Source organism: Pantherophis guttatus, chromosome 2 (assembly GCF_059756535.1).
Source record: "Pantherophis guttatus breed Tessera chromosome 2, ASM5975653v1, whole genome shotgun sequence".
NCBI lineage: Eukaryota > Metazoa > Chordata > Lepidosauria > Squamata > Colubridae > Pantherophis > Pantherophis guttatus.
In genome coordinates, this window is record NC_142064.1 from 278,228,944 (window position 1) to 278,244,546 (window position 15,603).

Sequence of the window (15,603 nt, forward strand, 5' to 3'; positions counted from 1 at the left end):
GAGCTAATGTGTGGGTGTTCCTGGGCTTGGACAGAAGGTCTGGAGCTCCTGCCTGGTTTAAGGGAGGCTCTTTTTCTTTTTTGCATGAGGGTGGAAGGGTATGGGAAGTGGGGGGGGGGTTTCTCTGAGGGGTCTAGAAGATCCTTGGGAGAGCAGCAGAGGTGGGTTTCAGCAGCTTCTGACCAGTTCTGGAGAACCGGTAGCAGAAATTTTTAGTCGTTCGGAGAACCGGTAGTAAAAATTCTGACTGGCCCCACCCACATCTATTCTCTGCCTCCCGAGTCCCAGCTGATCGGGAGGAAATAGGGATTTTGCAGTATCCTTCCCCCGGGAGTGGGGAGGGAATGGAGATTTTACAGTATCCTTCCCCTGTCATGCCCACCAAGTCATGCCCACCAAGCCATGCCACGCCCACCAAGCCACGCCCACAGAACCGGTAGTAAAATATTTTGAAACCCACCTCTGGAGAGCAGAGCGTGGTTAGCAAACTTTGGGGATGGTGGGACACGGGGGAACCGGTGGGGCAGGTGGCTCAGCAGGTCCCCTCAGTTCAGCCACTTCTTCCTTGAACTTCTCCTTTTGCTACTTCAGACTCTTATCACTATGCTGAAAGTTGGAGATGGTTTGGGTTGTCTTTTCTGTCCTTCTTGTGGGGCCTCTTTAAAATGACACTCCCTTCTCACCAACAGTAAGTTTCCCACACCTGTTTGTTAAACTCATTCTTTAAATTTTTATTTTATTTTAAAAAAATACAATGGAAACTGTAAAAAAAAAATACTTACACAGAGATATCAAAACTAGACAAAACACTTTTAAAAACATGATGTATCAAAGAAAGTACAAAAAACAAAAATATACTTAGATTGCTTTTCAGAGTTCAATGTCTTGGTTTAGTTTAGTTTAGTTAATTGCACTTTTATACCGCCCTTCTCCCGAAGGACTCAGGGCAGTGTACAGCCATAGTAAATACAGTAACACACAAAAATTAAAAACCATTAAATTCAGTAATAGGCCATAATTAAAAAACCCCAAAACTAAAATCATTTAAAAACCCATTAAAAGTATTGTTCCATCAGGCCAGCTTGACGAAATGATAGAGGTATAATTTCAGCAACTATAGTTTCCTATGCAAAACAGGCCCACATCTGTTTGTTAGACTCATTCTTTAACATTTTCGCCTTTAAATAAGTGACCGTTCTTAACGGAAAAGTTCCCTCCTCAGGAAACTGGTTCTCCACACATCCTTTTGCCCAATCACGCCATAAACAACTATTTTAAAAGGTCATATTTGTGTAACATAAAAGCTCAGATGCTACTTGGGAAAAACTTGGAGGGTACCTGAGTTCCTTTCCGTGGCGTGCAAACTCAACAAACACACCTGATAAGACTTTTATCTTGGACAGGGCTACAAATAGATTTATTTGGCAGGGTAAGAAGCCTCGAATTAGGTTGAAAGTGATGCAGAAACCGAAAGAACAAGGCGGGTTAGGGGTCCCAAATTGGAAGTGTGGAAATTGGGATCGTAGAAACACCCAGGAGCATAGAAGGGTCCAAAGGCAGATGCATGAATAAATGTGATAAATGTATTTATTCATATAACAAAACATATTAACTATATACAAAGGCTGTCTTAATATCCATTAGGTTAGGGGGCACACAGCGTGTGTGACTATCCTTATCAAAGATCATGTCTCATGGAGAACAAATGTAAAAGAGAGCATGGTGGAAAGGTTAGAGGGGGTTTTATACTCAGTGTAAGCCCCTCCTCTCCACATAGGGGTGGGGGCACTTTCTGCCTCCACTAGTATCTGTATGATACATGTGCCAATGGCTTGCAAATACTTGACAGGAAGTATTACTATAATTTGGCGGTTTTGGTTTGGATCTGTGAATGGATTACACTATAATTTGGCGGTTTTGATTTGGATCTGTGAATGGATTACACTATAATTTGGCGGTTTTGATTTCGATCTGTGAATGGATTACACTACAAAGGAGACGTTTGCTAGCAATCGAAGGTCACGATCTCCAACAGGGGTGGCATGCCCACCTATGGTGGGAGAGAGGCAAACCCCCAGCATACTTTACAAAGCACCACGTGCGAGGAGTCCTGATTGAGAGTTGGATGGAAATTAGGAAAACATATTATAATAAGGTACCACTCTGGGTTTCACCTGTGGAAGCTGTGACTTATCCAATTCTGTATAATCCAGAGAAAAAATTGACCTACAAAGAAATATTAGAGACAACTGGGAAGTTAAAAACAAAATTGTTACTTCAGGAACAAGGAGTGAACCTAGACTGGTGGACATATATGCAAATTAGTAGTAAATACATGAGAGACAGACAGAGAATGGGGATTAGCTGAGAGGTGCAGACTCTAGATAGGATATTAATGGGGGTAGATGAAAAGGTGCTATCTAGATGCTATAAATTCTTTATGGCTATGGAGGTAGGAGAGGAAGGTGTGAAGACTTCGATTCATGCCTGGGAGAAGAATCTAGGTTATTCAATAGAGCCTGAGAGGTGGAACGAAATCTGGACTAAGAATTTGAAACTAACCCGGTCAATAGGATATAAAGAAAATATACATAAAATGGCGTATAGATGGCATTTGCTGCCGGCCAGACTTGCTAAAATGTTTCCTGGAAAATCCTCAGTCTGTTGGAAATGTGGCGTTAAAGAAGGTACATATTTTCACCAATGGTGGACCTGTCGAGAGGCAATGAAATTTTGGAAGAATATTCAGAAGTGGCTTAATGAGATGTTGGGGCAGCGTATACAACTGTGTCCTGAGGTATTTTTATTAGGGATAAGAGCCTTAAATGTTAATAAAACTTCATGGTACCTGCTGCTACATATAACAACAGCTGCAAGGTTGGCATTAGCCCAATACTGGAAGATGGATGTTAGCACACCCGAACAAGTAGTAATTCAGAAAATAATAAACTGTGCGGAATCAGATCGACTTACTATGTTACTGAAAGGACGAGGGGACCCAGACTATTATATATCTTGAAGTCAATGGCATAATTGTCAAATCGAGCTGTAAATAGAGGTATTGGATAAACATGTTGCTTGGTATATGTAATAGACTTATGCAGGTTACCCTATATATGTAACGGGACAAGTTTAGTTCCTTCTCGCGTAGTGATGTAGGCTGCTGTAGATTTAAGGTTTGTTGGATGTATAAGATAAAATAAAATAAAATTTACAAAAAAAAAAAGACTTTTATTTCCAAAGAAGCAAATTCCAAATGGGACACACACACACACACACACACACACCAACCACACACACACCGTTCCATAGTGGGGGCCCTTTTATATAGTTCTGTGAAGCACACATGGCCATGGCCAGTCATGAAAACACACATATACCAATCACTAAGAACAATAACCTGAACATCTTCAAGAGCCATAGCAACAGCTGAAGTTGAGTTAGAGCTTACAAGGTATGGGAGACTTTGACTGACCAATAACATTCTGACACTGAAAGCATCCTTAAACCACTTGGGTACCAGCATCTGTCTACCGTCTGAATGGGCAGGCATCCTTCAGCAGGAAGACCGATGGTCATCTATCATTACAGGTCAACCAGTCGTTCAAAACCAGTGAATAATCTCATCAGCAGATCCAAGGCATCATGCGATTGCTACTTCTTGGACTAAATGCTGTAACAAGCAATAAATACATCAATATACAAATAAAAATAGTCTCGTAGTACATACATTAAAATATATGAAATTGGGCTGTTCCCAGATCAATAGAATAGAATAGAATTTTTTATTGGCCAAGTGTGATTGGACACACAAGGAATTTGTCTTGGTGCCTATGCTCTCAGTGTACATAAAAGAAAAGATACGTTCATCAAGAATCATAAGGTACAACAATTACTGATAGTCATAGGGAACAAATAAGCAATCAAATCCTATTAGAAAACAGTCAATATAATTCTTAAGGATACCAGCAACAAGATAACAGTCATATCAGAAGGTAATCACACTAGTAGCAATAGCAATAGCACTCAGACTTATATGCCGCTTCACAGTGCTTTTATAGCTCTCTCTAAGTGCTTTACAGAGTCAGCATCTTTGCCCCCAACAATCTGGGTCCTCATTTTACCCACCTCGGAAGGATGGAAGGCTGAGTCAACCTTGTAAATGCAGAGCATAAAAGCCCCAGTGATCTCTGTGTGCTAAATTTCAATTCAATTCAGAATAGAGCTGGAAGGGACCTCGGAGGTCTTCTAGTCCAATCTCCTGCTCAAGCAGGAGACCCTGTATCTTGCCACTGTTCTAAATAAAGGTAGTCCTCAACTTACAACAGTTCATTTAGTGACCATCCAAAGTTACCACGGCAATGAAAAAAGTGACTTATGACCGCTTTTCACAGTAACGACCTTTGCCCATGATCTTCTGATCAAATATCAGATGCTTGGCGACTGGTTCACACTTACGACCGTTGCTGATCCCCTTTTAGACCTAACCAGCAAAATCAATGGGGAAGCCAGATTCACTTATAAGCCGGGTTACTAACTTATCAACTGCAGTGATTCCCTTAACAACTGTGGCAAGACAGGTCGTAAAATGGGGCAAAACTCACTTAATAAATGTCTCACTTAACAACAGAGATTTTGGGCTGAATTGTGGTCCTAAGTCGAGGACTACCTTCCCCACAAGAGGGTTTACATTTAGTGGAGAAAAAAAAAGTAACAAAAGGAGATTGCACCGTCCCACCCTGGCCACTGTCAAAGGGTTCATTTGGGTCTGATGAGGTTAGGCAAAGAGATGACCTGGGTTTGATCTGAGTCATGTCCAAACAACATAATATTCCCCAGGTCCCACTCGCACCTATGGCAAAATTCCACTGAATCCCAGGTTGGCTGAGAGTTGCAAAGTGCGCAAGCAAAGGAATAAGGTCCCCAAGCACTCACACATACATAGACACACACACACACAGAGTGCAAAATCCAGGCTCGGTTCAGAATCCACACCCAAATCCAAGCCCAGCCAAGCTGCAAGTCCAAAGTCTGAGAAGCAGGTCCGAAGTCCAAACGGAGGTCACATGAAGCACAGATTCGAAGTCACACAAATAGCAGTCACGGAGTTACCGTACCTGCATGGCAGGGAAAATGTGTGCTTGTTTCTAACACTGCATTGTCGAAATGTCGGACTAAGGAGGCGTGTGTTGGTATTACTCCTTAGGAGGAAAGAGGCTCCTTGCAATGGATTAGCCTCACCGACCTCCACTGCGCCTCCCTCCCTCCCTGCGACTCCCTCAGTCCTATGGTGGAGGCGGCTTCGCGCAAGCTCATTGCATTTCAGAACCCCTGAGGTACCGCAATCAGCTCTGCCGCACCTATCAGCTGGGCTAAAAACGAACGAATATAGGTAGGTATAGTGCAGGGGAGGGCCCAGCTGATGGTTGGAGTGAACCGGTTTGCTCTCAGCTCACCATCAGTGCTACCGGCTGCCTGAACTGGGGCGAACCATTAGAAACCCACGACTGCTGCCCCTCCATACAAACAGGAAGGAATCATCCCTTCTCCCCCCAGTGTTTCCGTCCTCTTGTCTCTCTTATACCTCCAGCTCAACATCACCAAGAAGCCTTTATACCAGACAGCCTCCCCCCCGTTTTTCCAACCTACCATCCAGTGGTGAAATCTAAAATTTGTTACTACCGGTTCTGCGGGCGTGGCTTGGTGGGGGGGTAATGTGACTGGGTGGGTGTGGTCAATTTTTTTTAACTTTTAAAACCATTTTTTCTACAACCTCTTCGGTGAAGAGGTTGTAAAAAAATGCTTTCAAAAGGCTCTGACGATCCCAGCTGAGTTGCCTGATCGTCAGAGGCTTTTTTTTCTTTTAAATGCCTCTGCCGATCAAGCAACTCAGCTTGGATTGTCAGGCATCGTCTTGGATTGTCAGCTTGGATCGACAAACTCAGCTTGATGATCAGGCAACTCAGCTTGGATCGTCAGAGGCATAAATGCCTCTGATGATCCAAGCTGAGTTGCCTGATCATCAGAGGCTTTTTTTCTTTTAAATGCCTCTGACGATCCAAGCTGAGTTGCCTGATTGGCAGAGGCTTTTTTTCTTTTAAATGCCTCTGACGATCCAAGCTGAGTTGCCTGATCATCAGAGGCTTTTTTTCTTTTAAATGCCTCTGACGATCCAAGCTGAGTTGCCTGATCATCAGAGGCTTTTTTTCTTTTAAATGCCTGACGATCCAAGCTGAGTTGCCTGATTGGCAGAGGCTTTTTTAAAAAGCCTCTGCTGATCAGGCAACTCAGCTTGGCTCGTCAGAGGTATTTAAAAGAAAAAAAGCCTCTGATGATCGTGCAGCTCAGCTGGGCATGGGGGGGGGGCAAGAATTTTTGCTACCGGTTCTCCGAACCATCCGCCTCCATCGCTACCAGGTTGGGCGATCCGGTCTGAACCGGGAGCATTTCACCCCTGCTACCATCGCTTTCTCCCCTTCTCCTCCAGTCCTTTGTGGACAGAAATCCCCCATTTTCCCAAGGTGCCCCACTTCCTGCTCCCAGCCCTTTCCTGTCTCAGTCTCCTTCCTTGGAGCTGGAGGGCCAGAGAAGCTGAGCTTTGACTGATTTCCCCTTGTACAGTAGTTGATCAGAGGGTCCCAAGCAGGAGGGGCTGAGCCCCAGAGGAGCCTCTGAAAGCCCACCATCCTTCCATGGCTGCTTGGGAAGACTTTCAGGATGAACTCCCCACCCCACCAATCCTGAAGGTATTGGCTCTCAGGTATTCTCCAAGCCCCAAGTTTTGTCTCTTAAATAGACTTCAGCAACAGTGAGGCTCACCTCGGATGTCATTATGGGTGGGAGCATTGCCGCTGATTGAATCTCGTCTTCAGTGCCATAAGGAGGGGAAGAACAAAGTTTTTCTAGAGGAAGGTGATTAAGGTGAATTGTCATTGCCTGACAGAGTTTTTTCCTGTAGTTCAGCCTGTACCCTAAAAGATGTCAAAGAGAGAAAATAGCTAGTTTATTTCTGGGGCAGCAGCTGCAGCCTGAAATGGATTTAAGCTGAAGACCCTAAAGGGCCCAGTTGGTAAAACTCAGCATCTTTCATTTCGTTTTCATTTTCATTTTATTAGATTTCTATACCGCCCTACTCCCGAAGGACTCAGGGCGGTGCACAGCCAAACAATAAAAACACATACAATACAAAATTTAAAAATAGAATAAAATCAAATTAAATAATTTTGGCCCCGACAAATTTAAAACCCCAAACTTTTAAAACCAATTTAAAATTTAATATATAAAATACTAAAAGATATTTAAAATTTTAAAAATCTTTTATAAAAGAGGGGGAAAATTAGGCCAGGCCGGCCTGGTGAAATAGTAAGGTCTTTAAGGCGCGGCGGAAGGTGCGCAGATCCGGGATCCTCCGTATCTCCGGGGGGAGCTCGTTCCAGATAGTAGGTGCCCCCACAGAGAAGGCTCTCCCCCTGGGGGCCGCCAGTCGGCATTGTTTGGCTGACGGCACCCGGAGGAGCCCCTCTCTATGGGAGCGCACCGGCCAGTGGGAGGCTATTGGTGGTAGTAGGCGGTCCCGCAAGTACCCGGGTCCTAAGCCATGGAGCGCTTTAAAGGTGGTAACCAGAACCAGAATCTTGATTTGCTTATTATGGATGAAAGGCAAAATTGTTGGCTGCCTACCGGTACAGGTGCTGACCATGGGGAAGTGGAAGGGACAATCCTGGGGGTGTTAAGAAATAATCGAGTTGAAACTGTCCGTGTTCCTATTAGATCTCCTATAGGACAACACAGTCCTGTTTCTCCACCATCATTGAAGCCATTCAAAAGTGGCCAGCAGGGCTGTTCCCAGTAGGGGTTTCTACTAAATCATTTATTCAATGATGCTTCATCTCTGGGAATTCTGTCATTGGGACAAGACAGATGATGCTCCCCCATGTATGTTTTGATTTCTACTCCAAAACCCCAATCCCGACCTTTCCTGATAGGACCTTGGCTGATCTGTCCCCGTACCCACACACACACAAACACAGCCAGCCGAGGGTTAAGGAAACACTTTGGAACGCACCCAGGTCTTATCTCCCACTTGGCAGCGATAGACACACCGTCTGCCAAATGCCTTTATTTTCACAAACAGAAAGATAAGGTACTTAACGTGCAAAAAGTCCAAGCAGAAATAATATTTCTCTCCGCAGTTCCGAACGAGGCTTTAGTGACTATCCAAGGTTTACTTTTGTTCGTCACAAGGAGCACTGACCACTACCCTCTATTATATAGTCTCTGGGGTGTGGTCCAGTGACTCAGTTCTAATCCCTAGCACGCCTCCTAAGCTGCTGCAAACGTTTATCACGCCTTCGGAGGCGTGCGTCCAGGAATGATGTTTCTTCGTCACTCTGATCCGAGCCAGCTGTCTCCCTACTGATCTCCTCTCCCTCGGCCGGCACCTGAGACAATGCCAGAGGGGAGGGGCCTGGAGAGGGAGGCCTGGCTGACTCCTCTTCCTCATGCTCGGAGCTTTCTTCCTCCGATGGGACAGGCTCAGAGGGCGGGGCCACAACACTTGGCCACCATCAATTACTTTTAAGCAAGGATGTTAAACTTCTGGGGATTGGTACAAGACAGATGGTATTCCCCATATATTCCAGACATGGTAGTTCTTAATCCAACTCTCACAACATTTGGTTTGATTTCTACTCCAAAACCTCAGTCCCAACCCAGCAAGATCCAAGTACCAGCGACCTTGTCTGATCTTGAAAAGCTAAGCAAGGCCTAAGTGGCTTAGCACTTTCATCTGAGACTGGCCCAGCAAGCAAGACCAATTGCAAGCAAGTCAGAAGGCCCATCCTAGAGGAGAGAAACGGCAAAGCACTTCCGCCTTGTTGCTGACAAAATGACCTGGATGTTATTGGGCCACACTTGGCGAAGCTCAATTGAGGGAACACTTCCTACATCTCGCGTCTCTTGCTCTGAGCCAAGCAAGCAGAAGCTCCTTCCACCGCTGGACCTTCCCCTCTGCAGTTGTCTGTTCCCAAGTGTGATTGCAAGCAAGGGCAGAAAACATGGGTCCCCTCACTCCATGACCCCCACCTTCCACCAGAGCTTTCCTGAAAATCCTTCTTGCCAGGTGAGAAGACACTGGGCAAGTTTATGGCTTTTCTGGCATTTTAGAGATTATTTATCAGACTTTTCTTGGATTCCTGACCCCCTGATATTCTGTATTTGCTCCTCTGAAGAAAGTCTATAGAGCTCAAAGAGGCTCCCTCCCAAACAACAGCAAGGATGAACATTCTGAGGTTTACAGGAAATGGAAAAAAATGGCTGCATAGTTTCTTCTTCCTTTTTAATTCTCATTCAAAATGAGAATTGTGGGGAAAGGTTTTGTGGAGATCCTGGCTGCAAATGCCAGGGAGGCTCTCTCCCATCACACCAGAACAATCAACACAAAAAGACACAGGGCTTGGGGTCAATAGATGCGTTTCACTTACCGATCAGGAAGAGAATCAGAACAGCTGAGATTACGAAAATCGCAACTCCCACTAAACCAAGTAACTTTATATCTAAAGAAAGAGAAACATGGTTCTGATTAGACAGATGCTGAATTCCCTGACATGGAGATGCTGAGCAATGGAAGCATTTCCCAACCTGAACTGGCCTCCAGGCAGTGTCTCCACCTGAAGGAAGCCTCCCTTCCCTCTGAGGCTGAAGAGGGCAGAGCAAACGGCCTTGAAGGGGCAAAGAAAGAGCCATAACCAAGGCAGCAGTCAGATAAGGAGGAGATTTCAGCCTGGGCCAAGAAATCAGCTTAAGTACATGTGTCAAACAGGCCCTTCTCTAGTTCATCTGAAGATAAATGGAGGGAGGAAGAAGCATTTTCAAATTTCAAGATTGTACACGACATTGGTTTCTTATTCTGGTCTTCCTTGTTGGGCTGACAAAGGGCCAACCTCCCCTGGTAACAATGGCATTGAACTATCCAACAATGGTGAACGATCTACTTATACATTTATTTGTATTGATGTATTTTATTTAATAGATTTATATGCCGCCCATCTCACCAGGAAGTAACATATTGCAAATGCTGAGCCTCTCACCTGTTTCCTCCTTCAAGGCCAAGGCCAGGGGCTCCTGCAAGCCCTCGTGATCCAGGTGGCACCGAAAATGGTCCCTCTCCTTGGGGTCGATCTCAATGCTGAGCTGGACATAATAGGTCCCGTCCGAGTTGGGGACCACATTCTTATGGAGGGTCTCATACTTGCAGGCCTCTCCGTCCCTCGTCCAAGTGGTCAGGATTTCCTTGGGGTAGAAGCCAAAGGCCTGGCAGATGAGGACCTCCAGGCTGTCATCCACCAACTTGCGAGTCACTTTCCCCACTGGAGACTCTGCAAAAGGAACAACACCTGAGTTCCCAGGATTTCTTGTGTTTCTGTCATGGCAATTTAATAAGTGGGAAAACCTCCTTTGGCCATCCTTTCCCTCTGCTCCCTCACCTCTCCCTCCCTCTGGGACATGGAACTCTTTAGATTCATTTTTGAAAGGGACTCATCGACTTTGGGGTAAAGTTCTCACTCTGACCAAAGTAATTGTAATTCTTGGGCTTTGAGTTCAGTTTTGACACCCTAAATTGAATTTGTTCAAGTTGTCCCAGGCGGAAATTGAAAAGAGAATCAATCAGCTTTTGGTTCTGCCCTAAATGCAGGATGTAAAAATTAGATTTCCTCATGAAAATGAGGAACTGGATCTCAGCCTTAATATCTTGCTCCTTTGGTTTCCTTTTCTTTGAATAACTTATTTTTTGAGAGGTGGAGATTTTGGAACTTATTTTCCCTATTGTGGTAAATGTCCCTAGTTTGTTTTGGTAAATTCCCAGTTCTCTTTCTGCCGGGCGTGTGAAAGGTGTCTTTGTTGTGGCCCGCCGGCGGCCCATGGATCTGGCAGCAGAGTTGGACAGTGAGGAGATTGGGGAGGAACTTGGGCCAGTCCTGGGGGCTGGAGAAAGCTCGGATGAGGGCTCTGCATCAGAGGCAGAGAGGGAATTAGCAGCAGCGAGGCAGAGAAACAGCTGGAGCCCGTTCCCATGCGCAGAGCTGCCAGAAGACAAGAACAACTCAAAAAGCAGGGTCGACTTGGGAGTAAAGCCATACCTTGGAGATGATTGGCCCCTCCCAATGGAAACAAAAGAGGAGCAAACCGGGAAGGGGATTTTGCAGGAAACAATTCATTCATTTGATAGTTTCAAAAGTGAAAAATTCTGGGTGACTTCCGGTTGGTGCCACGGCGATTCAGATGGGGAATTAGCGGGGCTCTTTGGAGCCCCGTGAAAACCCCGTCTGTCAAGCCGCTGCCGGCAGCTCTGTGGACCTACCCTATCCTGTAAGAACAGGGGGTTAGAGAGGGACCCCTCGGACGGCCGAGAGGAACGGGCAGGTTCCTCGGGGCCGGAGGATTGCCCTCTGCGCCAGCGGTGGTGATGCAGCAGCCATGGCGGCTGCCCCAAGATTGCAGCAACTGGAACAAAAGGATGTGCAGGTGGAGAAGCGGAGAGCGGAGCAGGGAGAGTGGCATTTGAAAGCCAGGTGAGTGGAATTCTGCCCAGGCGGGAACTGCCCGTAAATGCTGGATTACAACAAGTGTGCCCCAGCCTTAACAGCAGCTGAGAACTATTGGGGCAAAATGAATGGTGGAAGAAAAAGACCTGTTGTGGATAGCGTTAATTACTGACTTCTTGGAAACGATCTCACTACAGATTTGCTTTTTCTTTTTCTTTTTGTGTGGCTAAATGAGAATGGATTATGTTTGAAAGAGAGGAAAGAGAAGAGGAAATAAATACGCTTTTAAAAGCAAAGACAAAAGACAAACGGAGATGGACAAAATGGTTGCCAGCTGAGAAGTGAAAGTGTAAATTCCAGACTGCTTGTTACTTGAAAGAGAAACTTTGTTGCTTGTTACTTAAAGTGGATTATTTTGAGAAAAAAATTCAGGAGACTTGACTTTGGATATATAATCTGTTTATTGGAGGATTTATTGAAGATCAGAAAGAAGAAACTAAATGGAATAATGAAAACTGAACTAATAAGCGTGGTAACAAGAGAAAAAGGGTGCGGCAATAAAAGAAGGACATGATGATACCATATATGGAATAGCTAACTCAGAACTAACTTTATAGAACTTATAACTTTGATGACATTGAAATGGAAAAGAAACATACTTAGACAAATTGGAGAAAGAAAAAAATGGAATATATTATGTAACAAGATAACAAAATACTATAGTTTGATTTAAATGGATGTAATGGTGTCTGGGTGTTTGATGTTTGAATAATGTTAGGAGATACTTTCCTTCTTCTCTTTGTTCTGTCTCTATTTTTTTTTCTTTTTTTTAATTTTTCTTCTTTGTCTTTTTTCCTCCCTCTACTTTTTCTAATTCTTTCTTAAATCTCTTTTGTTATATTTCTATTCTCTTTCCCCTCTTTATTTTTGCTTCTTTTTTCTTTTTTTATTCTAACTATTATAAATATTGTTACTATTCTCTCTCTTTCTTTACTATTATTTTTATTGAAATTGATTTTATAAATATACAAATAATTTGACAAGAAAACAAGAGTACAAATGATTGAAAAACATGATTTTTGGATGTTCTAAAGCTTTTTAAAATTTTGAATCTCTAATAAGCTCTATTTACAGACCTAATAATTTAGAAGAAAATGTTTTTCAAGGTGCTGGATATTAAAAAGAACTATTTACAAACTTAATAATTAGAGAAAATTGATTTTAAAGTGACTTAAAATTTTGTTACTTATAGAAAATAAGAAATAAGCATGGAATGGGAGAAAGCCTAGGAGAGAATAGGAGCTAAGATATTCGTTTATACATTCTTATTTTAAATTAGTAAAAGATATGGAGGAGAATGGACTGAAAAATAAATAGGGGTAATACATTCTGAATTAATTTAAAGTTAAAAAACTGAATAAGAGATGTAGGAATGGAGGAAAACATAAATCTGGACAATAACTAAAATAAAATGCTATGAACCAGCTAAACAAATGAAGTTAGGAGTGGAGGGAAGCATGATTCTGGAGAACAGTGAAAGCAAAGCTGTGATCCAGTCTTACAAATAAGATAGGAGTGGAGGAAAGCATCATACTGGAGAACAGTTAAAGCAAAGCTGGGAACCAGTTAAAAATTAAAAAAAAAAAGATTTAGGAGTGGAGGAAAGCACGTGCTGGAAAACAGTTAAAGTAAAGCTGTGAACCAGCCAATAAATAGAGTTAGGAGTGGAGGAAAGCATATGCTGGGTAACAGTTAAAGCAAAACTGTGAACTAGCCAAAAAATAAAAAGTTAGGAGTGGAGGAAAATATATTTGGAGATCAACTGAAATAAAGTTGTGAACCAGTTAAAAATAGAGGTTGGAGCGGAGGAAAGCATCGCTGGAAAGCAGCTGATTAAGATGTGAACCAGCCAAAAAATAAACCTAGGAGGAAGTGGAGGAGATAATACTGGAGAATAGTTAAGTCAAACTGTGAACCAGTTAAACAAATAGAGATAGAAGTGGTGGAAAATACCACTGGGAAATAGCTACTTAAATTATGAACCAGCTAAATTCAGACTTAATAGTATTAGAGAACAAGCCTGAAGTAAACAAAATAAAGTATTTTGGGAGTAACAAATTATAGATGGAAATGTTGATTGATTTTGAAACGACTTTAAGAGAGGAGGAAAATATTCTTTGTCAAGATCATGGATACTAGCTGCCATTTAAGAGAAGTAGAATATAGATTTGATGTAATGGGTCTTAGGAATGAGGAATATATGTGAAATATTGATTGTTAAAATGATAAAGATTTGGAATGGTGTCTATTTGGAAATAATTGTTTAGAATTGCGGGTGATATAGTAGAATGATAAATGTTTAGAATAAGATTTTTTTTCTTTTCTTTCTTTTTTTTTTAAAGATGTAAATGGATAAAATTTGGAACAAAATTGGTTGAGGGAATGTGAGTAATTGTACCTATTTTATACCGGACCAAATCCTTGCTCTAAAAAGATGTATTTTATGTTGTATGTCTAAAAAAAAACAAAAAAAAAAGAGTGAAAAGTTCTGTTCGTGACTCTAAAAGACTATGCCAAGTTTTGCCTTGTACTGCGGTTGGAAACAAGTTATGTGGCAGCTTGCCAAACGAGATAAGGTGTGTTGAGAAATATTCCTTTGAAATACTGTTTGGACAAACCTTTCTGACTGTGAATGAACGTAATTCACAGTCTTGTAAATGAAAGAGGTTTTGCTGGAACCAATTCCTGCCTCCTGCTTGTTAAGGGAGCCTAAATCAGAACAGTCTTGGCTGTAGAGCACAAAACATGAGGAGGGGAAAAAGAGGGAGCCTAGAAAAAAAAATGCACAACCTGAGCCCATTTGGGCACTCACCTGTCTTCTTCGGAGCCTCCTTCTGGTAGGACAGGCATTTCTGCATCATCTTAATGCACATCTCCTCCAGGTAGACTTTATTCCTCTGGGACTTCCTTGTATCATCCTCCCACTTCTCCTTGACCTTCTGGGCCTGGGGCTGAGCTGCCACCCATCTCAGGGTCTCCTTGTCGAAGCTGATGAAGTCCATCCCATTGTAGCCATAGTGGAAATACCCTCCTTGGCTCCCGTCTTCCCCGAGTTCGCAGCCCAAAATCGCCTGCCAGGTGTGAAGCCCTGAAAGAGACCCAGGTGGTGAGGGAATAGTCCAAAATTCCTCTCCCCTAAACACTCTACAGGCTGCCATTTAAGTGTTTTCTTTCCCCCATCCCACCAGATGAAGCTGAAGCTCAAATATTTTGGCCACCAGAGCAGAAGAGAGGACTCCCTGGGAAAGACCTGATTGTCAGCGTTCCAGAAAAACCCCAACTCCAAGTAAAGAGGCAGATGCAAGCATTTTCCAAAGTTCTCTTTACTAGAATAGGCACATCTGGGAAAACCCGAACCTGAAAAGCCTGGATTTTCCCTCAGTAAGTCAAAACCCCCAAAACCATCCCCTTTCTCCCCAGTCGATCACATGCTCCAATCAACATCCGTTCCATCTCGACCCAGTCCCCTGACCGCTCCTTCTCCAGATGCTGGATCACCCTGACCTTGACCGACAGGAAGAATGCTATTATGTCTAAAGACAACCCCTCTCCTTAATCCCCCTCCTACTTTTCCACACTCGAGAAGGTGGCAGCATTGAAGCTTCCGGCCTAATATGGCTTCCAAAGCTGACACTGATATTGGGAAAAGAGAAGGGGACAGCAGAGGATGAGATGGTTAGACAGGCTCTCTCGGCTTGTCGTTCGTTCAGAACTGCGATAGGAAATAATCACCAGTAACGCACAGAGAATCAGGGTTTACTTTGGCAATGATAAGCTTGCAGTCAAATTCTTTTTGGTTGCAAGTGTTTTGGTTGCGGTGTTTTGGTTCAAAGTCAGCGCTGGGTGTAATCACACCACAGCGCTATTTAACAAAAACTCAGCCCCTTAAACACACATCCAGTGATTATCAATCAAGCACCCCCCACTCCCTTAACAGTAACAGCTGCGAGCACCAGAGCAGCGAGGACAGCAGAATCGGAGAGGCCCGGCAACGTCATCA

The 15,603-nt window shown here is 43.5% G+C and overlaps 1 protein-coding gene across 2 annotated transcripts in view; it reads right to left on the reverse strand.

Moving 5' to 3' along the window:
• Positions 1-706: 706 nt before the first annotated feature.
• LOC117668130 (major histocompatibility complex class I-related protein 1-like) overlaps positions 707-15,603 on the reverse strand; it is a 36,661-nt gene continuing 21,764 nt past the window's right edge. For both annotated transcript variants that reach the window (XM_087884605.1, XM_060693425.2), the window contains exons 3-7: positions 14,416-14,691; positions 10,089-10,376; positions 9,483-9,554; positions 6,820-6,971; positions 707-3,673 (exon numbers count right to left, since the gene is read on the reverse strand). In XM_087884605.1, the coding sequence (XP_087740731.1) occupies positions 3,644-3,673; positions 6,820-6,971; positions 9,483-9,554; positions 10,089-10,376; positions 14,416-14,691 (818 nt within the window). In that variant the 3' untranslated portion in view covers positions 707-3,643. The remainder of the gene's footprint in view (positions 3,674-6,819; positions 6,972-9,482; positions 9,555-10,088; positions 10,377-14,415; positions 14,692-15,603) is intronic.